The sequence below is a fragment of the Nesoenas mayeri genome, assembly GCF_963082525.1.
Source record: "Nesoenas mayeri genome assembly, chromosome: Z".
Taxonomy (NCBI): domain Eukaryota; kingdom Metazoa; phylum Chordata; class Aves; order Columbiformes; family Columbidae; genus Nesoenas; species Nesoenas mayeri.
Genome location: NC_137542.1, coordinates 5,409,496 through 5,431,443, shown reverse-complemented (window position 1 = coordinate 5,431,443; position 21,948 = coordinate 5,409,496). Strand labels below are relative to the sequence as shown.

Here is a 21,948-nt window from a genome sequence, read left to right as displayed (position 1 = left end):
CATTATTAAAATAAGTTACCAGATTATTGAAAGTTTTCAAAATTATAGAGTAAATGCTAATGGCAAGTATTACTAAAGGTAATCTAATTAATCTTATTAATAGTGAGTGTAATCTAATTTAGTTGGTTTTTTCAACTTTTAAATATTGAGACATACAAATTCCTTATCTGAAGACTCCTAAGAAGCCAACTGTTCACTGGTTTATCAACCTTGTATTACATGCAACAACAGCAGCAGTGCCTTTTGCATCTTTTTGTCACAATATTGAAAAAAGTTGGGGAATGATTTACCTGAGATCCAGATCTCTAAAAATGAATATATACGATATTTATACAGAGCAGTCCAGGTTCTCGAATCCCACATCTTGTCAGTAGCTATTCAGACATCACTGCGATTATGGTCCCTACCTTTATTGATATCTTAGCAGTAAAAGTATTGATAGATTAGTTGAGGAATTGTAAGTTTAGAAAAGAAAAGCTGAATGTAACTTGGGCCAGAGGTCATATTTTTAATGTGTGAGTGTAGCTATCACAAAATGACAGGAATTGTTCAGACAGTAAGAACTAAAAACACTTTCATAAACATATCCTAGAGTCACAATGTTCTTTTTTCTTGTAAGAGTAGTCTTATTGCTAGTTTTGTAATTTTTAAGTTTTAATTAAAGAGGTCTATCAAACAAAAAATTAAAAGCCTTGTCAACTGCATGGTGTAAAATCATCTCCCTTCAAACTCAGATATACAACAGACACTGTTTCACGAGTTATATCAGAGTGTCAGCACTGACTCGACATTAATAATTACTTGTCATCTGGAGCTTGCTACGTTATGATCACTAATACTGCACATGATGGTCCGTTTGCTGGAAGGGGGGATGTCCAGGTTATCCAATGTGCGAGAGGAGACTTGGTGACACTTTCCTATCGTTTTCTGCTAGAAGTTCTTCCATGCTCTGCTCTTCGGTAGTAGGGGACATTCTCCAGTTGCTACTGTCCAAACAGAATGCTGATGGCCATCAAGACACAGCACACAGCCACAAAGGGGCTCTTCCGTTCACCTGAGAGGACAGAAAAAAACCAAAGCAAACCAAAAATTCAGGCAGGACAAAGAAGATCTAGGTTGCTCCTAGTCTAACATTATACTTATCTCACTGCATGTGCAAATTAACATTCATTTCTAGCTGGAGAAATGCTACGACAACAAATTGTACTGAGAAAGAACATGCATGGGAGTGGGAAAACGAAGATGTAGGACAGGATACATTGCTACATAAAGACAAAAATGGAAGTGATTGCTTTAAACAAATGTCAATGCAAGGACTTGTATCTTACTATAAGCCATCATTTCTGAGATGCGGTTTCATGTGGAAATATATATATATATATATATATGTTTTGCTGCTATCTCTTAGACACAGAGAGCCAGGAGGTAGGCACTGGAAAAAGCCAATCAAACTACCAAATCTACTGGCTCTGTTCCCAGCTGTGGCTAAGGGCTATCACTGCTCAAAAGCAGTTTTGCGCCAGCTGAGGCACATCTTCTATGCATGTTATCATGTAGGAGCCAGCTAACTGGCTGGGGAACACACAGCAGCACAGACATGACCAGATGCCTCTTTTTTCTTTGCTAGAAAGACATAATATTGCCAGCATGTGGGGAGGGTCTGGTCCACAGATTTTCAGGTTAGAGATAAAAATGGTCAACAGATTACAGAAGTTGCACAGACGCCTCTATTTCTGACACTTTCAAAATAGTGTTAGACTTTTTCAGGACAAACCATGGATAAAAGTGAAGTTTAGTCCATTAACAAACTTATATTTGCTGGCAAAGGTAATCGAGAAAGATCTATTCCCACCCATTTGGTCCAGATCAAAATGTTACAGAGGTCTCTTGCTCACCAAATAAGCTAGGAAAAAAAAAATGAATCTTAGGGAACTATAACACAATCAGAAGAATATTAGTAATGTTAATCAGACTGCTACCTATTTACACAGGCACTTCGCCAGGCATTTTCTCTCTTCTACTTAAGCATTACACTTTGTGAATCCGCTGGCTTCTCTCTGGAGAGCAGAGTCCCCTACGCTGGACGGTACTTCCAGCCCACAAAAGTGTCAGGAAGCGTTAACACTGCAATGACTCTTTAAAGTGAAAAGATTCCTGTTTTTAAGCATTCAGAAGCAGAAAGACAGAGAGGGAGCTGTTTGCTTTAAACAAAGTTCCATTTCCTTTTGCTGTGCGAGGTCTTTTGTCTTACTATCAACCATCTTTTCTGAGATGCAGTTTTCAGAGAAACAGTAAAGAGAAACAACTTCCAAGGCTCCCAAGTCTAGCATCAAGGTGTAATCCTCAGAAAATAACCCTCAGGACCTTCAAATATGGCAGGAACAAACTTTCCACAGCAAAAGAAAGATTAAATACTTGTAGTGGCATCCATAAGCAGCAGTGCCTGTCACAGTGACATCACAAGACGTAATGAACTGGCATATACTTCAAATAACTGAATGAATTAATGTCTGCAGTTTCACATCTGTTTAAAAAAAACTTTTGAGGAAGTCCACTTCCTACAGCTTAGAGCATTACAATTTTCATATGGATTATACTTTCCTGCTTTTAATTTTCTTAAATGAGAAGTCACCATGTGCAGAATTAAAGAACATTTTGCACAACTTTGTAAATATGTAACCACTTGGTGGTTATTAAAATCTTATGCACACGTGAAAAGGTTGTTTAAACATACTGGGCAAGTTAAATGTAAAGGAAGCCAGTAGGCATTTTAATTTTTAAAAGCTTACACTTTCTATGTGCTTTTGTGATTAACACAAATAAAATGATAGGAATAATCTTCAAAGCCCATTTCCCCCATAATGAGGATCCGGTACTGTAATGTAGAGAAACATATGGAAGGAACGTTAAGATGCTACCTCGGCATTTGTCAGCCTAGAAGAAAGTCAAATTGGACCATTCCAGATATAAGTTGAAAAGAAATTAGTGTTTTACATAAAAAAAGAGAGAGAAAGAAGTAGTTCAGCATGGGACACAAAAGTGCATACATCTCTTCGGATGCAGCAGATGCAAACGTTACTGTCACTACATGATGGGGACTATATTCCGAACGAACTGCAGTTCTTAACATTATCAAGTTGACAGGGACATCATAATCCCTCTTGTGTACTCTTAAATATTTTTAAGCTGTTTGATGTGCATAGCAAATAGAAAAAAAATATGCTTGCACTTAATTAACTAGAAAGATGGTAAGGTAAGGTGTTCTTTTCAACTTCGAAAAAAACTTAATGCAGATGAATTTTCACATTTGCTTTTCCTGCCATAGCTCAAAATCCATTTCTGACAGGTGCCACCTTGCCAGTATCTTTCAATTACAATACTAAAATTAGTTCTGCTATGTCTATTATCTACATAGGACAATATCAGCAATCATTTTAACAACAGGTCTTCACAAAAAACCCCATTTTCGCATCAATGCTTTTTGACACACTGAAATACGTAAGTCACGTCCTTTTCAAAGGCTGAAAACACAAAAAAGGGAACCATACATTTTTCCTTTAGGTTCAATGACAAGTAGGAAGATCTAGAATCACAAGTTCAATGTTTCTGCTCTGCATTAACAATGCAACTTGAGGAACATTGTTTTGATAATGGATTTGTAAGATTTTAAAAAAATTCTTGAATATATCTCGGTGAGACCCCCCTGCAGTGCTGGTCCAGCTCTGGTTCCTCAGCACAGGACACACATGGACCTGTTGGAGAGGGGCCAGAGGAGACACAGAAACGATCCGAGGCTGGAACAGCTCTGCTGGGAGGACAGCCTGAGAGAGCTGGGGTGTTCAGCTGGAGAAAAGAAGGCTCTAGGGAGACTTTTCCGTACTTAAATGGGGCTGATAACAAAGATGGGGACAGACTTTTTAGCAGGGCCTGCTGTGATAGGACAAGCAGTGATGGTTTTAAACTAAAGGAGGGAGATTCGGGCCGGATATGAGGAAGAAATTTTTTACAGTTCGAATGGAGAAACCCTCACCCAGGTTGTCCAGAGAGGTGGTGGATGAACCGTCCCTGGAGACATCCCAGGCCAGGCTGGACGGGGCTCTGAGCAACCTGAGCTGGTGAAGATGTCCCTGCTCATGACAGGGGTGGCACTGGGTGAGCTTGGAAGGTCCCTGCAAACCCAAACTGTTCTATGATTCTATGATCTTAATGCTATATAACTTCTGTTGTCTATTCCCATTTCCTTCTCAAAACAAATTCAGAATATGGATTAAAATAAATATCAATGTTATTGGAGAATGTCTTCGATCAGATTGAGTTGATCAGTTTACACATGGATGCCATTTGACACCAACAGCTTTGCATATTGCAAAAGTGCACAGAAGCTAACTGAAGAAAGGAGAGAAAAAAGACATTTGTGATTAAACAGAACCATACTGTATTATGAATTCCACGTTGTTACTATAAGGTAAACATCTGGCTTTTGTCAGTAGTCCATTAGAATTTCAAATAGAGAGCAGTTTATAAGGAATCATTGATTTCTTTGTATGTTAATAATAAGAAGTATGGCCTTGGTTATTTCACATAGTAAAAAGTGTGAAAGGCTTTTGCTAATATAACATCACATATATGAATTGACATCAGAAAAGGGAGGCTTCCATGAGGCTATGTGAAACAGTCACACTCCATCCTGTCTCCCTTCACTATTTTTTTGTGCATTTTTTAACATGATGTATAAACATGGGTGTCATTGCTACATGGAAACACTGTTCTAATAAATAATGCACAGTCTAGAAAATCAAAGAAAAAAATATTACCAATCCTGGCGCATTTCCAGAAAATTCCCAATAGTCTGTAAAGATAAAATAAATTCATTAGGTTTAATAAAATAATTTAAGTCAACTGATTTTCTTTCCTCTATGCTAAACAATCCAAAGTATCAGTAGTTTGTCAACCTGACACCATTCTTGATTTTAGAAAACACCAGGTTCCTGCACAAAGGGTTAAGGCTGTGAACTAAAGAAGTGGCAAAGTTCTTTTTAGGTGTAGCAAAGTATTTTGCATGTCAGAAAAACAAAGACGCATTTACTCGGCTGTGTTCCACATCTAAAGATATCATCAGAATTTTACATTCTACATTTAAGTACCACAGACAGAAAATTGTGTAAAGAAAAAATTCAGAACTAGAAAAATACTGAAGTAGGAAATACCAACAGACCTCGAGGTCATTGTATATGCAAAACTTTTTATGTTAAGATTTTGAAGCAAGGTTTCCTGCAGGTATGAGTCAAGATAAACCTGACTGCTTTAAATGTAATGCTTTGTAGTCTCTCCTTTGTATTTCCCTTAAAAATAGTAAATAAAAATGTCTTTTCTAGCAGACCAAACTCATAGATGTAATCTGATGTAATTCTTCAGGCTTGTTTTTACCCTTTTGCTGATGTTTACCTTGCTCGTGTCTCTGTAATGCTGCTTGCCCAGGATGTTAATTCTCACAAGTGAAATAACAAAGGAGAAAAGCAGTATTCAACTATTCAGAGCATAATCAAAGGGATGTGCAAGCATGTATGATGCAAATTTATAATTCCTCTGTGTAACTAAAACGATCTCACACTGACCAATGGGAAGAATATTGAGGCATCCTGAACCAGAAGCCAGTTTTCAACCTTTCAAATGTTGGTCAAAAGTGCGTTGAAAGCTTTTCTACAGCAAGGTTTCCTTCATAGTACACAGCAGCAATGCAGTAGAACCATCTGGATTCAACTATATTGTCTATACAGATTTATGGACTAAAAAAAAAAAATTAATTATTTTTCCTCCTTCTCCTGATATGTTTATCAGCAGTAACTTCAGCCTGCATTATTTGTGGGTTGCATCTACTACCTGCTGGGATGGCAGTTCTCCAAGTGCTCTCCCGCAGCGCGCTGAATCCGTACCCACAATGGTTTGATTATCTGCCTTCCCCCTTTCTGGAGCTCTGGCAATTGCCTATTTTTTTCCTGCTTAAACACAGACAGGTAGTTTTGGGCCACTTGCTCTTGCATATTTCAGCAGACAACATATCCTGCACTTTTTTTTTTAAAAAAAAAGGATTTATATGCTATTTCATATTTTATGGCCTCTTTTATAATCTCAGTTTACTTCAGTGTGTCTCCCTCTTTACATTTAACAGCCTCCCCTTTACTTGTGAAATAAAGGTCTGGTGTTGGGCAGGTGAAAATCAAGTGTTCCGAGAGGCAGCAAGTGACTGAGGTTTTCAAAGTCCAAATGAAATGCTTCGACATGTGTACCTCTAGCTGACCAATTTATTGTGAACAGCATTCCAGTATTTTCATTTTTAGAAAACAAGCTTTTTCATTTGTGCTTTAGATCGTTGTACCTCAAGTCAAGAGTATTTCTGTATACTCAAAGCTCATTTTTCCTGCTTTTATATAGCTCCACAAGCAGAAGTAATAATCCCTGCAGGTAGACCATCATACTTTTCCGGGCTAAGAGGTCACACAGAGAAGTAACTTGAAAACATCTATGCACTTTTTGAAGATGCATGCAGCTAAAAAGGCATTCATGTGTAAATCTTACAGAAACATACAGCTCCATAGAACTGTGTGGATGTGTTTAAGAGTCTCAGAACTGTTGTTACTCTCTCTAAAATTAAGATTTGCAGATTGCATGCTGGAAAACCAACACAAAAACTTCTAGAGTTCAGCATCTCATTTTGCTATTTCTCAAAAACTTGCCCAGGAACTCAAAGAAATAAAACATTACTGTCCTTTTCATATGCATATTTGAAGAATCTCACCTGGGAAAAATAATATTAAGTCCTTCAGGCAATCTATAAAACTGTTGACTTTGATTCACAATCTCAGCAAAGGCATTTCTGTGCCTTCTCAGGGTTTATTTAACTCTATGTTACAACGTAAAGTTATGACTGAAGCATCGTACATTTTTCCTAGCCCTAGAAAACCCCCTTCTTGGTGAAAATACGAGTTTTCCTTTCTGATGTGGGAGGTACAAAACAGAATACGAGTTTCACCATCTGCCTGTGCTGCAGTGAAGAATTTATAAGCTTAAGGTCACCACTGCCAGGACTGACAAGACTTCCAACAGGTGACAAGAGCACCTTTTTAAGAGGCTTGTGCTGCTATTGGAATAGCTCAGTACATCTGCTTGTACACATAGTTAGCTGCTGAGCAAAGGCAAATTGAAATCTGGCCTTCTAATCAGCTATAATCATAGCCTTTGGATGAACCTGGGAGCTCATGTTGGAAGAAAAGCCTGTGCAGGCCTTCTGATCTCCTGAATTTTTCCATTACTGTTCACCTCAGGCCCACAACATTCACCTCTTCAAGTCAAAACCTGTTTGACTATTACAGAAATGATGCTGCTTTAAATGAATCTGTTCCAAAATAATTCCTCCTGAAGCAACTACTGAAAGCCACTGCACTGTTCCTTGTCCTCCCCTTCATGTCCATCTTCATTCTTGTTTCGATGCACGTGAAATGTGTCAGTTTGGCTTGAACACCTGCTGTTTTCTGGCAGCCACCAGTCAAATCAGCATGAGCTGCTGCATATTCCTGGCTTTCAGTATTAACGTTAAAAACGCTGATCATAAAAGTGGTGTTGGTTATCTGGAGAAAAAAATCCAAAGAAATGAAGCCTACTAAGACAAGAAAGGGTTAGTAGGGCTGTAGACTTTGGCTGCTAGACTGGGAACGCTGCAAAATGCAGCTGCCATGTGTTTATCAGGACAGCCCCAGTGTCACTGCAGGAGGGAGTGTGAGAGACACCTCACTGCAATGCTGTGGCAAGACAAGGGAAATCTCCGCTGCCCGTAAGCTAACGTTTATTTCTGGTTAGCAGGGAGGAAAGAATTATGTCATGGCGCGCATTCTCCTCTAGTTAGCATGAAACAGTAAATCTCCACCTTCCTTCCCAAAATTAAATGCTATTGCTCAGGACAAAGCACACGGAAACTCTCAAGCTGCGTCAGGGAAAATGAAGGTTTAAGATTCTGTTTGGCTTGGTAGGAAAAGACAAGTTTCGGCAGAAGTCAATGGGATGAAACACAGTGTTATGAGGATGGGTGACATCACTTTGCAACACTGTCTCTCAACCAACAGAAACATGTTTCTTTACATACTATCAACAGATTTAAATCTTCAAAGCTACCACTTGGTCAGAAATATAGTGAATAACCATCAACATCTCTCCTGTCACTTTAATATTTTATTGCAACTTTTTATGCTGGTAATTTGGAGCAGGAATAATGAGGTAAGATCATCTTTGTGGTAACATGAAATATCACTAGAATTTATTTTATCCAGCATGTCTAGACGTTTCCATTTGAGCATGGAATATGTTAGTGAAGAGGGACAGGGGCTTAAGAGCATATGAGCTCCATATAAACATCTACCATTCAGGAAACAAATTTCATTGCTTCCAGGCCAACGTTTTATTCTCCAGTACAAAGTAGACTACATACATACATATATATATATATATATATAACAAAAATAAAATAGTATGTCCAACATCTATATAAATACAAACGTACAGATCAAACACTCAACTTCTCCACTGTGTCAGCGCTCTTTGAAAACATTTTATGAAGAGAGTTCTATTGTACTCCAGACAGATTTGCCTCAAGAATAAACAGAGTAGCTCCAGATTAAAGGAAATACTCCCTGCCAAGAACAGCACTAAAATTTTAATCAGTAAAGTAAATATTCTTACTTCTTACTGTGTATACCTCATTGACTATTGTGTTATCTTCTACTAGCAGACACTCAAACTCCCCCCACCCTCTCTCAGTCCTTCATGAAGTCATCCTTTCTTTCCACCTTTACTGTTATCAAAAGAAATCTCTCATGTCAGTGACAACCTCACAGACTCATATGAAAGGACAGAAGCATTTTCATGTTAGAATTCCAAATGAAAAAAAAAAAGCTAGTGTACTCGGGATATCTTACATTTCTACAAGAAAAATCGTATGATAAACTTGATGCTTTTTCTTAAAATTAAATGCAGAAGTTGCAGAAGAAAAAAAAGAAGAAAAAAAAAGAAAAAAAGAAGAAAAAAACACCAAACACTTTCTTTAACAGCAAATGATCTAATGGAAAAAGTGGACAAGTCAAACACCCAGCGCTCAAAAGCCTGTCTGTTTTTTCCAGCTAGAACACTACCAGCTAGAATTACCTCCTACTTCTATAAATATTATCTCTTTTGTGTTCAGTATTACTGAAACACTATCGATGGCTTCAGTGGATTCTAAGTCAAAATCACCCAATCGGTACTTTAAAACCACAGCATTTAAATCACAGTCCAACATCCAGTCACATTCTTTGTAGCACAAAGAAAACTGGTAAGACAAAAGGTGAAAAGGTATTAACAGTATAAGTGAGATGCAGATTTGGCTCCATGGCTGTTCCCATCTCCCATCACCCCAAAAACTGTGTTGCCAAGCAGGGTGGAGAGGAACGGTTCAGCAGCAGTATTAGCTCTGCAACATTAAACCCACTCCAGGAGAAAGGGAAACACAAAGGAAAAAAACACTGATCTCCTAGGAATATCTGTTTTAGGAATAAAAATGAGAGATGTAGTTATAGTGACCAAAAGTCTTGTTAGGTTTTGTACAAGGCTTTGTAGAAGGTTTCAAAAACTTTTCTACAAATTCCTTAAAAAAAAAAAGGACAGTGTTGCTTATTTATAAAATAGTTTCATTTTTTTTTTTAGTTAGACTGCTGGTGAACCTGTGTTTCAAACTCATACTTCCAAAATGACTATTTTGAAAACAAACAAAAAGACAGCTTCTGCAGTTAATGTTCTTTTATCCAGCCTTAAGAATAAAAAATAAACTATTACAGCAACATCTGAATATAGAAAAATGTTTTCTGTCACTCATGTCTGTATCTTTCATAACCACTTAAAGAGAAAGCCGCAAGTCTAGAAAATAACTAACAAAGCTCTATTAGCTGGCTTTGCTAATTAATAAATTCTTATTATAAAATTGCAAGAAAGAGCTTTCAAGTACATTATTGCCTTCTACTGTAAGGTGTAAAATGAAGATGTTATCTTTAAAGAAAGAACTTTTTCAACATAGGATTTGTATTACAATACATCATTAGAAGATACTAAAAGTAAAATTGTACTTGAAACCAAACAGCTTGTGTATTTTTAAAATTAAAAGACTACATACCCAGTTTTATTTTTGTCCAGTAAGCTGGGAGCCAAAGATCTGATATAGGCACAGGTGCATATGAGCAGCAAGATGACAGTCAGTAGACTCTGAAAGTTGAAGATGGCAGACTAGAGAAGGAAATCAGAAAAGAAAAATTACCTCTTTGCAGTACAAAACTTCCCTTGTTGCACAAGTTGGAGAAAATAAGTGATCCCTGAGACAATACCTGTTAAAAACACAAACGAAACCTACAAAGCCAGTGAGTAAGTCTTAACAGCTCATTGCACACGGTTGTGGAAGAACAAGAGTTTTTCACACAGAATCACAGAATGTTAGGGATTGGAAGGGACATCGTTTTCCTTCTCAATCCATCACAAGAAGGGCAAAGAAACAGCAGGCAAAATGGTAACCTTACAGTTTTGCTCTCAGGTACCTGTTTCAAAGCCAGTTGTGGAAACTCATTAGCAGCAGGCTAAGAGTTACAGAAAACAGATGTTCCCTCTCAGCCAAAAATAAGTGTAACTGTGGTTTGCATCAATAGAATATGGTGGTGGTTGTGAAAGTGGAGGTGAAGAGTATTTGACAATTAAACCAGTGACAGCCAAGATAGAGAATAACAATAAATATGTAGGAGGACTGTTAATACATTGCTTTATGAAGACAACACACAATATTCAACAGATTTGTAAAAATATATACAATTATACCCACCTGAATTATGAAAATATAAATTATTATTTTTTATTTTCAAATCATCCTTTGATTTTAAATTTAAAAATATCTTTACTATAAACACATTTTTAGACATGCTAATTATATGGCAAATGCTAGACAAATGAAAGAATTGCCTTAGGATAGAGAAGTAAATATCCATATTTTGCTGGTCAAACTAATCTGCCTACTGGCAATAAGAAAAAACAATTCTCCAGAAACTGCTACATTATCTGTCTATTTTCTAAATTTAAGATATCAGAAAAATGCAGTAAGTGCATATCACAAGCACTTCTTTTTAACTAAAGCCTGAGCCTTGTGTGGCCAACATGTTCTTTAACTTATAAACAACTATAATTGCTTACGTGAAGCAATCTCTTGCAGGAATATAAACATTGTGTGAGTAGAGAAGGTAATTCTGTAAGCACTGCTGTAACTCCACAACCAAGTACAAAATCTGGAAGAAAGATGGCTGATGCCAATTTCCAGCAACTGCCTCATCACCACTCCAATAAATAATACACTAGCAACATTTTTTAGGTTTGATGGAACTTTTAGTAGAAGTATTTACCTACTAGTCCTTGTGATCTGTAGCTTCTAAACCTCAGTCCCAAATCAGAAACTTAGACTCTTCTTACGAGGTGAAAATAATCCAGCTGCATGAAGCTGTGGGATTTGTTTGTTTTTTAAACCAAAAAATTTAGCATGTCTCGCCTAATATTTTGGTCAGCTTAACAGCAGCAGGTATGACACTAAGCTATTGTTTTCTTCAAACAGCCTTCTCAGCTACACTAATTTGCAAATCCTATTTAGTCTGAACTGACTAACTAACTAACTAGCTAACTAACTAAAGACAAAAAAACCCAACCAAAAAAATCCCAGCAAAGCAAATACAATAAATTCACTCTTATCTCTGGAGTTCTGATGAATTTGTGTCTAAATATCTCACATTTTTTTGTACTGCTCAACTCAGAAAGCCAACTATAGTGTATAACCAAGTGTAAATACTGAGCACTTCTGAAAGGCTATTATATTGCAGCTTCCTTCTTCAAGCAGAATTTGCTGGGATCTAAAAACGCATCAGAGCTACCACTTCCAAACCTGAGGCACATCTCTGTTGACCTATGTGCACTTCTTCTGATGTCACAAAATTCTGTTTTGAAGGTCTGATAATCAAATTTCACTATATAAAGAGAATTATAAAAGCAAACCACAATATTTCAGTTCAGTATTGCAATAACAGTAAATTAAGAGAGAAAAAATAGAAGCTCTAGTAGAAGCAAAGCTATTGGAACATCCATGACCCTTCTAACACCAAGATCTAAAACCTCGTAATGAAACCCGAACAAACAAAACAAACAAACAAACAAAAAAACCGAGCAAACCTTAGCTTACCTAGAAGCCTATAAGAATCATATGAAGCAATACTAGAACATGCATAGAATTGCCAGCCTGAACAGAATCATAGAATAATTTTGGTTGGAAGACACCCTCAAGATCATTGAGTCCAACGATTAACCCAACACTGGCACTAAACCATGTCCTAAAGAACCTCATCTATGTGTCTTTTAAACCCCTCCAGGGATGGTGACTCCAGCACTGCCCTGGGCAGCCTGTTCCAATGCCTGACAACCCTTCCCGTGAAGACATTTTTCCTCATATCCAACCTGAACTGTCCCTGGCACAACTTGAGGCCATTTCCTCTCTTCGTATTGCTTGTTACTTGTGAGAAGAGACCAACACAATTCCCATGCATTATACAGGGCTAGATACACAAATCAATTTAAATGACTAAGTTAATGGGGTCCAGCAGGCCAACAATGGGTGGGTAGCTACTGGTTAAGAAACAACAGCATAGAGAAGCTGAAGGAGCAATTAAAAAACTCTGCCATCACAGCCTGCATAGAGATTTCAGCATCCTCAAGGGCAGGACCTCAAAGGTGTGTGTGCTGCTCTCGCTTTTACTCCTGCTTGAAGCAGAAGCCCTCTTGCATCAGCCGTCCTTCTGCAGCAACAAAATTCCCAAGCCAGATCCCTCATTTCTCAAGCGCTTCCTATGACAACAGCCAGGGAGACAAAAAAAGGGAGAGGGTGAAAACATGATTCTTAGGATGCAGAGTGAAGATCAGCAGCAGAGAAAGATAAAGAGTATCAACTACACGAAGTAGATGATGTGCAGGAAGGTCTCTGTGAAGAGTGAGAACAGGGTGAGGGGACATTACACGAGCAGAGTGGTGATTCAACACCCAAAGTCAGCCCTTGGGTACTCAAGGTGAGGCTTCCTGCCTTTCTCCTGAGCCACAGCATTTGCTAAATTATGTTTAGCTTAGTAGTTTAGCTTAGGTAGCCAAGACATCACTTCTGTTCTACCCTGGCGTTAATAACGGACAGATTACTCACCCATCATTACTAGTGGACTCTTGACTTTGTACTAGGCACAAGCTTTTGTCAACTTCAGAAACCAGGAAACTCTCAATTCCCCAGCAGAAACAACTCTCATGACCTAGGAGAGGCAGCATCTCCTGGCTCCTGTGGGTCTAGGAACGCGACGGGGCCGGATCCAGGAGCGGCTGCCACTCAGCAAAGCCAGATACTCCCTATCAACTGATTAATTTGATCAGTCCTTGGGGAGAGACAGCTGCTCTCGACATCTCACAGCACAGTGCCTGCCAGCGCTTGGTTCCCATGAATTCCTGCAAGCTTCCTCCTGCAGCTGCTTCCCAAGGAGGCTGGCGGGACCGGGTACTCCAACATACGAAAAAACGGTAGAAGGGTACACTTGCTTCCCCTTAAGCGGGGACTGTAAATGTATACTCGTGAAATGTGTTTTTAGTCAATCAATAGGGACAGTATATAATTGTTCTTTGTTGAGCTCTTCATATGTCTCTCCAGACATGTAGTGTAGGGCATTGCTGTAATTACATATGTCATTCGACTGAGCTGTGCTCTGAATTACACATTTATCTATATAGCCACTTTTAAAGGACAGGCATATTTTGTTTACAGTTTTAAACTAGAAATGAAAATTTATTTCCGAAGTGGATGGCTTCACATTTCACATCTGAAGTAAGTCTTAAGGCCCAGTTGAATTTATAGAAAAGGGCAATTTACATCCAGCTGCTTGAACTGATGTAATTAAAAGCTGCTCTAGGAGTCATACATTACTTGGAATTCTTTTAAAAAATACTGCATTCACATACCAAGCTATTTGGAAAATGTCGTAATGTAGGTGGGTTGCAGTTCATTTGGTTAAACTGGGTTCCTCAGATCCAAACATAATAAATTGGAATTTTTCAAATGTGTTGTCTGGCTTAATGTAGATCCTGCAAGTCTCTTTCCCATTATAAACAAATTTCAGCACATGGAGAACTTGATGCTGTCTTTTAGAGAATGTGTGTCCACGTGTGGTTAAAGACAACTAAATTCCAAAGACTGAGATCGCAAATGTAGAAAAGAATCAGCATTGTCATTTTATTCTTGTTTTATTCAGTGCAATCTGTGGCTTTAATTATACATGCCGAAATTCTCTACATCTGCATTTGGCACATTTTCTGACATGGTGGAAACACCCTAGTAGTTACATTCTGCTCTGAAGCACTATCACATCACCTGCAGCACTACAGAGGTATTGTGTTCAGCAGAACTTGCAAGAGCAAGTTTTGTCGTAAGTCGTTAGAAATTACAAGACTCTGGATTTTCACTTTGAGAGCTACATGCCCAAAGGCTCTTTTAAATCCTTCCCAAAATTAGACTTTAAAAAAAAAAGCCTCAACATTATTTCCCTCATTGCATTGTATCATAGCTACAGACATTTGAATGTATTCACATCTGAGTTCTCATGCCCACAGTATAGCTGTTAGCACAGAGGACAAAGGGGCAAAATTGGGAGTTATATGGAAAGAAACAGTCTCCAGTTGCCCTAGAGGACACCATCAGCTTGCTACAACACAGGAGCAGGAGATGGTGCAACAGCTCCTTTTTCTGGGGTGAGGAGAGAGGGAAGAAGGGAGGACTCTGTAGATGGAGCAAGAATAAAACTATGGAGTAGTACGTGGTAATTTAAGTCTTTAATATACTTTAGTAAGTGTTGATTTAGAGTGAAACACTTCCTGTGTGGCTGAGGACGAGAATCCTGATGGCCCACAACATCTGCAGAGCCCCTGTCAACCTGATTATAGACAATGTTGTCACTCCTGCAATTTAGTCAGCATTGCTACACTTGGGGGAGAAGAGACAAAAAAAAGCCGCAGCAGCTCAGAGTTCTGGTTATCAACAACTCTTGCACTTTATAAGAGTATTTAGCTCAATGTGCTGAAAGAAAAGACACTCTCAGATGGTTGCCTAAATTTTTAGTCATCACTGGGAAATGTGTGTTCAGCCTCCATAGACATAGCCCTAAGAGATGCACTGATCCTAAACTTTCTTCTACATTGAAAATAAGCCATAGTTAAGGCTTCATATGGTACCTAACTCTGTACTTCTTACTAATTCCATCTCTCCTACATTCCCTGATTCAGATACTGTTCTGTTCCATTTGTTTGGAGACAGCACCACAGAACCATGAACCACTTAATGATACAACCCTTGCACAGCACTATAAAAAAAACACATAAATTTTGATGCAACTATACATGTTGGGGAAGGACCCGCGAGGTTGGTAGAAAGCCTAAAGCAAAAGCTCTCCCAGAACAAAGCTTAAGCTTCTCTAGACTTTCAGTATTTACAAACTGATTACTTTGATTGCACCGTGACCATGATTTCATATGTGCACACAATAAAAAGAGAAGCCATCATAGTGCCAGCAAGTTGTTAAACTTTGCCCCATGGTTACTATTATAACCATTTAGGCAGGCAAACACAGATAAATTATGAGAATATTCTGAAAAAATGAAAACAGCATTTGTGTAACATGCTGCAGAATATACTTTCTAGAACATTTTTATTTTCTTTTTTCCTCCTCAACATTATAAAATTTATGGATGATTATGCTCTCTGAAACCAAAGAAATGAATGCTTGTTTCACTGTCTTTCTCATATAAAAATGTGAGTAAGGGTTTACATGGCACTTGAACTGTGGTTAAGCAAGTGCCGATAAAAACGTAAACGTCTACATTAATATAGTAATGTAGGTTTCAAAACCCATCATGGAAAAAAGAAATCAACCTCTATGAAATTTGAATGAAGAGGTCCTTAAAAAGCTGAAAGAGAAAATGCTTGTTATATAAGGTTTCCATTAGGTACTGCAAATCTTGTTTTCCCAGTCTAAATCAAGCTTTTAGGAGTATAATATTGAAAAAAATATTAGGAAATAAAATGTGTAAGACTACCCCAAACTGAAGGTCAAAGCAATTGCTAAAAAATAATTAAAACATTCACGTAATTAAATTATTTTCCAGCCTATTCCAAAATAATTCATTTTCTCCCTGCTGCCAAATGTAACCTCATAAAAAATGAATGGAAAATAAGCATTTGTAAAAGTGGCATGCTAATTAGAACAATAAGAAAAACATAATACTTTCAAACCAGTAAGGTTTGAAGTGATTATTGGCAAAACTGCACTTCAGAACTAAGCAAGGGGTGTTTACACAAAAGTAGTATCTGCTTAATAAGTATCTGAATACCATTCAGATAGCAGCTACTGGTTGCTGCAACATAAACAGGGTTTTCTACGTTAAATTTACTGCACATTCACTCCAGAATTTAGTTTCCAATGAATTTAAGTACAATATCTAATGCTCATTCACAATTCTGCCTAAAATATTCAAAGTCCTATCTAAAATACGTGGTTTTGCGTCCATAAAATTTAGGCTAAGGCTTGATTACAGTAACAGGGAATCTTTCCTCTAGACATGTGTTGACATATGTTGACTAATTAAAATGGCAAGTATAGCACATAGGAACTAACTTGTATGCTTTTCAGTCAACTGAAGACTAATGCATCTGTTTAAAACATAACACATCTCTTTAAACAATTAGACAATGAATTAACAGATGGAAACAGTTGTCCTCTCCTGCAAAAGCTCTCTTGACTTTAACACAGTTCTTCACTGCAATTCAAATCCACAGACCAACACTGAAATGACACCTCGAGGTGACAGTGTCAAAGTTGCATGCTCCTTTGAATTCCTTCTCCTTTGCCCCAGTACTTAGACAACAGTTTCAAAACTGAACTTTTGGTGTAAGTAGCCAGCAGATATAGTATTTCACAGAAAAACCTTACAGTAAAAAACAAAGTGAAAGGTGCAATCTTAGGCTGTTTTTTTTTTCAGGGCTATTGTAATGTATAGGTGTATATGTCTATATATTTACTCAACAAACACAGATTTATGTTAGATGTGGCAGTAAAAGCTTAAGCTATCTTTTCCTCCATGTCTTCTTTGCAGATCATATAGTTTGCAATTTTACAGAGATATTTCTCTGCTCTTTTCCCTCATTATATCACAGAAATTTCTATAATCCTCTTTTGAGGAAACTGAAACTAAGTATGTTCCCCAGAGTAACAGGGAACCTAATAGTAGTTTCTGGAACATTGCCACAGAGATCTCTAAAAGGACATAACAAGTTGTAGTGCTTTTGCTTCCCCTGCCCTAATTCTAGAGCGCAGTTGAACAGAGGAAGAAATATTATCCATGTAAGGAAAAAGACATCTTCTCCCCTAACGAGTAAGTTCTGGCTTCTATTGCTGCTCATTGAAGCAGAATAGCTACTTAGAAACTTGTACCGTTCCTGTGTTTTTGATAACTGAGCAGCACAGTTTCTGTCAAATTATCTAAATCTCCCTTCTGAAGTCGCACACCACACTGCTATGTTTGCTTCGTGTAATACAAGTAAATAATGTATTTTTCTGTCCCTACCTCGCCATAACGTGTCTCCTGTTTCTCCTTTCAATTCTGCGACAAGCTTGTTACTCTGACAGGATGAAATGTGCAGGGAGAGGGCAGATCTTTCTTGCTCTCCCCTCAATGTTTCGCTCCTACCATTAGGGGCACGCCAGAGCTCCCATGGGGGTCAACAAGTAAGAAGTGCAGAAATTGAGTCAGTTTTCGCACAACTGGTAGCAAAGGAGGTCCTAGCATCTTCTTGCAATACAGCTTCTGCACAAGAGGGAAAACCCTCAGACTTCCAGCAAAATCAGATTACCTGGGTAGCAAAGGCCTATGAAAAATTTGTTACTGCAGCTGTAACTCCCTGAAACTCAAATGGCTGCTTCTTGAAAAGATTCAGTGCCTGATGGCTTCGTAATACCAACGTGCAAAATGATGTTATTCCAAACTAAATTCACAATACGAAGTCATGTATATTCCTATATGTTAATGACACCTTAAGACTTTAAGATGAGGTCGGAGATATTTTTAATCCTATCTACCTTTAGGCCATGATAAAAACAAAGCTATTAGCAAACCTGAATCAGGATTGACTCCTCCTTGTAATTTTGAATAACCCAGACACAGACTTTGAATGTGAAGACTCCTGAAAGCTCTTTTGCAGAACAGTATCTCAGATTCTGGTATCTTTACATCCGAGAGCTTGGTTTGAAACAATATTTACTAATGAATGCTTTTACAATTGGTTATATGAGCAATTCCCCCTCCTTCTATAAACACCAATCTAAGACAGCAACAAAGATTTGTGACAGAAGTGTCTGCCCTCATGGAAAGTTCCCAAATTAATTTTTCGGCACTAATGTGTGGCTCGAGGTCAGACCTACCCAGAGGGTGAAGGGAAAGAAGCCATCTTTGTGAAGCTTTTTGCAATTCCCTATTTTCTTCATCACCAAATTGCAATTACAGACACAAAGCATATCTATTAAGAACTTTTTTGTATGTATACTTGTGTTTGACCACAATTGCATGCTTTTGCTACAGAATAAAGTGAAGACTATCCTTATGTGGGTGAGAAACTCACCATCTCTAATTGTAATGTAAACTTACATTAGGCTGCTCCTCTCTTTCCCCCCACCACACGTATGTGGCAAATTTTTCAACCCTCACAGGAAAAGTTTTGCTGAGTTTTCAGATATACATTTCAAAAGTTGACAGGATAAACTGACACAATGATTTGTGGAAGTCCGTAAACAATACATTTTCTGCTTCTTAATAAATGAAGCAGCTGTGTCCTGAATCCTTTTGGTTTCCAGTGAATTTTAATCCACTGAGAAGCTCCTAACCCCTTCCAAAGTTAAGTTAAAATATTTTTTCCTACCCGCTGGCACTGAACAGGAAAAAATTAAAAAGTTGTGCTTTCACATCAAGGAAAACACAGGTAGAAGCCATCTTTTATATATATATTTTGTTAAGCAGCAGCTGGCTGATCACTGAGGACAGGTACTGACTTGCTTAGTAAGGATGTGGTAAGGAAGCCTGGGAGATAATGGGATAGAGAGTTCCAAGGGATAAAGTCCTTTAGAAATTATACTTGAAAAATTACGTGGTTCACAGAACTACTGGTTTGTCATGGTTGCAGCTCATTTTCTTCAGAGGAAGAGAACAAACTGGAGATATAGCTCTATTCCATTTGACAATACACAGACAGCAGCTGCTTCCTGTCTCACAGTCAAGTGCGAGCTCAAAAGAAAGTGTCATTAACTACAGCTCATAACTGCTAACTCCATAAAACAACTTGATTTTGAAAAACCATGACAACATAGGTAGCTTTATGGACACTACAAAGTCCTGGATATGCCATGAGGGTTCTTGTTTTCCCTGAGGAAATTCAAACACGACAGGACTGAGTAATCTTATTTTCACCTCCTTTGACATAAAATCACTAGAAAGACTTCATTAAAGGATTTTATCTTAATTCAGGTTCCTCAAGAATACAGAGTAACATCTAACAAGCAACATGGACCCATGGAGAAAAAGTTCTCACAGGATCTCACAGGCATGACAAAATCTTTTTGCTAGACAGAAACATTAGTATTACATTTTAAGTGCTAAACTTAGCAACATAAATGTCTCACTGATCACCAAGGTCCTCTTGGCTTTTCTCTACCACCTCAAATTCTTCAAAGCACTATGAAGAACAGCAAGGTGGTGATGTACTTCTATAGTATCTGCCTTTTCAAGGCACTGATGAGAAGTGAGGGTTCCACTTCTCTTGTTTTCTGTATGTGTGTTTTAGATCTTCTGAGATAATTTATGCCTCTTATCATGAAACCCCTTTGTTCACTACTTGAAGCCACAGATTAGAACAGGTTCATCAAAGAGATCTGCCAGGAAAAGCTCAGGTGAGCAACTTTCAGCAATTTCCTGCTTGTGACAAGATCTGGTGCCTAGGAACTTCTTTTGAACTGAACCATAAGAAAGTTCAAGAGATACTAATCTTTTAATAAATACGTAGGAAGTACAAAAAGATTCAGTGGAAGCTGTACAGTGCACGTCACCAGAGATGGATCATCTGTCAACATCAGGATAAATGAGGCTTTGAGCAACCTGATCTATTGGAAGATGTACGTGGACAAGGCAGGGGGTTGGAACGAGATAATCTTTAAAGGTCCCTTCCAACCCAAACTGTGATTCTATGAACTTTGAAAATGCTCATCTTAAAATAACTGTGTTGAAGTTACACACAACCCCTGAAGAGTACAGGGAAACCTTTTCTTCTTTTAGCTATTCCTTTTTCAATTTTAAAAACATGTATCTGCACTGCTCATATAAAGATCTTGCACTTCACTGAGAAGGATTATTTCACAGCACAGCTTTAAGTCTAACCCAAATACAAATCCTTCACAGAATCCCAGAATGTCAGGGGTTGGAAGGGACCTCGAAAGCTCATCCAGTGCAATCCCCCGATGGAGCAGGAACACCCAGATGAGGTTACACAGGAAGGTGTCCAGGCGGGTTGGAATGTCTGCAGAGGAGGAGACTCCACAACCTCCCTGGGCAGCCTGGGCCAGGCTCTGCCACCCTCACTGAGAAGAAGTTTCTTCTCCTATCTAAGTGGAACCTCTTGTGTTCCAGTTCGCACCCACTGCCCCTTGTCCTATCATTGGTTGTCACTGAGAAGAGCCTGGCTCCATCCTCCTGACACTCACCATTTATATATCTGTAAACATTAATGAGGTCACCTCTCAGTCTCCTCCAAGCTAAAGAGCCCCAGTTCCCTCAGCCTTTCCTCACACGGGAGATGCTTCACTCCCTTCAGCATCTTTGTTGCCCTGTGCTGGACTCCCTGCAGCAGTTCCCTGTCCTGCTGGAACTGAGGGGCCACAGCTGGACACAAGATTCCAGGTGTGGTCTCCCCAGGGCAGAGCAGAGGGGCAGGAGAACCTCTCTGACCTACTGACCTTGGTTTATATTCTTTGCACACGGAATGAAAAAAAGGCAGACACTATAGAAAACATAAATTGCAATACTGATAAGCTTCGGAGTCAGGTCTATATACACCACTCATACTTTTCCTTAGAAAACAGACACAGGCCCCTGAGGCTACTCTTGGTAAATGAGAGCAGCAGTCTGTATCAGGATTCAGCGAGACGTCAAACAACACACCCATTATATCAGGTCAGAAAAGATATAAACACAACGCACGGCAGGTCAGGGCCGGGAGAGGGACCAAGGGGCCGCAGATGTGCCCGGTGTGCAGTACGGCTGCCCAGCAAAGCTGTACGGCGGGGCCGGGACGGCTCCGATCCCGGGGGCGAAGGCCTCAGCCTCTGAGGGGACCGGCCCGGATGTGATGTGAGGGAGTTCTGTGGCGGCCCCGGGGAGCGCGGCTCGGCAGCCCCGCGCCGGGCCGGGCCGGGCCGGGCCGGGCCGGGTGCCGCGGGAGGCGCCGGGGTCGGACCGGCGGAGCTGCCGCCCCCCGCCCGCCGTCCCACGCTTACCATGGCGACCCGCTCGCGGCCACATCACACTTCCGGCAGAAGGGGGAAGGGCGGAAGCGCGCCCACAGACACCTCCTTCAAGGGCGTGGGTGGGGCCACTGCTAGGATTGGACGCTGCCGAGGCAAGGGGCTCCGATTGGCAGGAGTGGCCCCAGGGAGGCGGGACGAAAGGGCGAGCGAGGTTCTCATTGGCTGCCGCGCGGCCGCCGGGAGCGCGGCCTTTTCGGGTAACAGGAAG

General features: G+C 39.3%; 1 protein-coding gene across 1 annotated transcript; it reads right to left on the bottom strand.

The window, feature by feature from the left end:
* Positions 1-494: 494 nt before the first annotated feature.
* Positions 495-21,754, bottom strand: TMEM167A (transmembrane protein 167A). The gene is made up of 4 exons (XM_080362919.1): positions 21,711-21,754; positions 10,193-10,302; positions 4,815-4,849; positions 495-1,054 (listed from the first exon to the last, which is right to left on the bottom strand). Exons 1-4 carry the CDS (start codon positions 21,711-21,713, stop codon positions 984-986), a joined length of 219 nt encoding a protein of 72 aa, XP_080219045.1. The 5' UTR covers positions 21,714-21,754; the 3' UTR covers positions 495-983.
* Positions 21,755-21,948: the final 194 nt, after the last annotated feature.

Excerpts from the sequence above, each read along its gene's own strand:
- TMEM167A (XM_080362919.1), bottom strand. Across the intron at positions 4,850-10,192 it reads CTGGACAAAAATAAAACTGG|ACTATTGGGAATTTTCTGGA; the intron begins GTATGTAGTCTT and ends TTATCTTTACAG. Across the intron at positions 1,055-4,814 it reads CTGGAAATGCGCCAGGATTG|GTGAACGGAAGAGCCCCTTT; the intron begins GTAATATTTTTT and ends CTGTCCTCTCAG.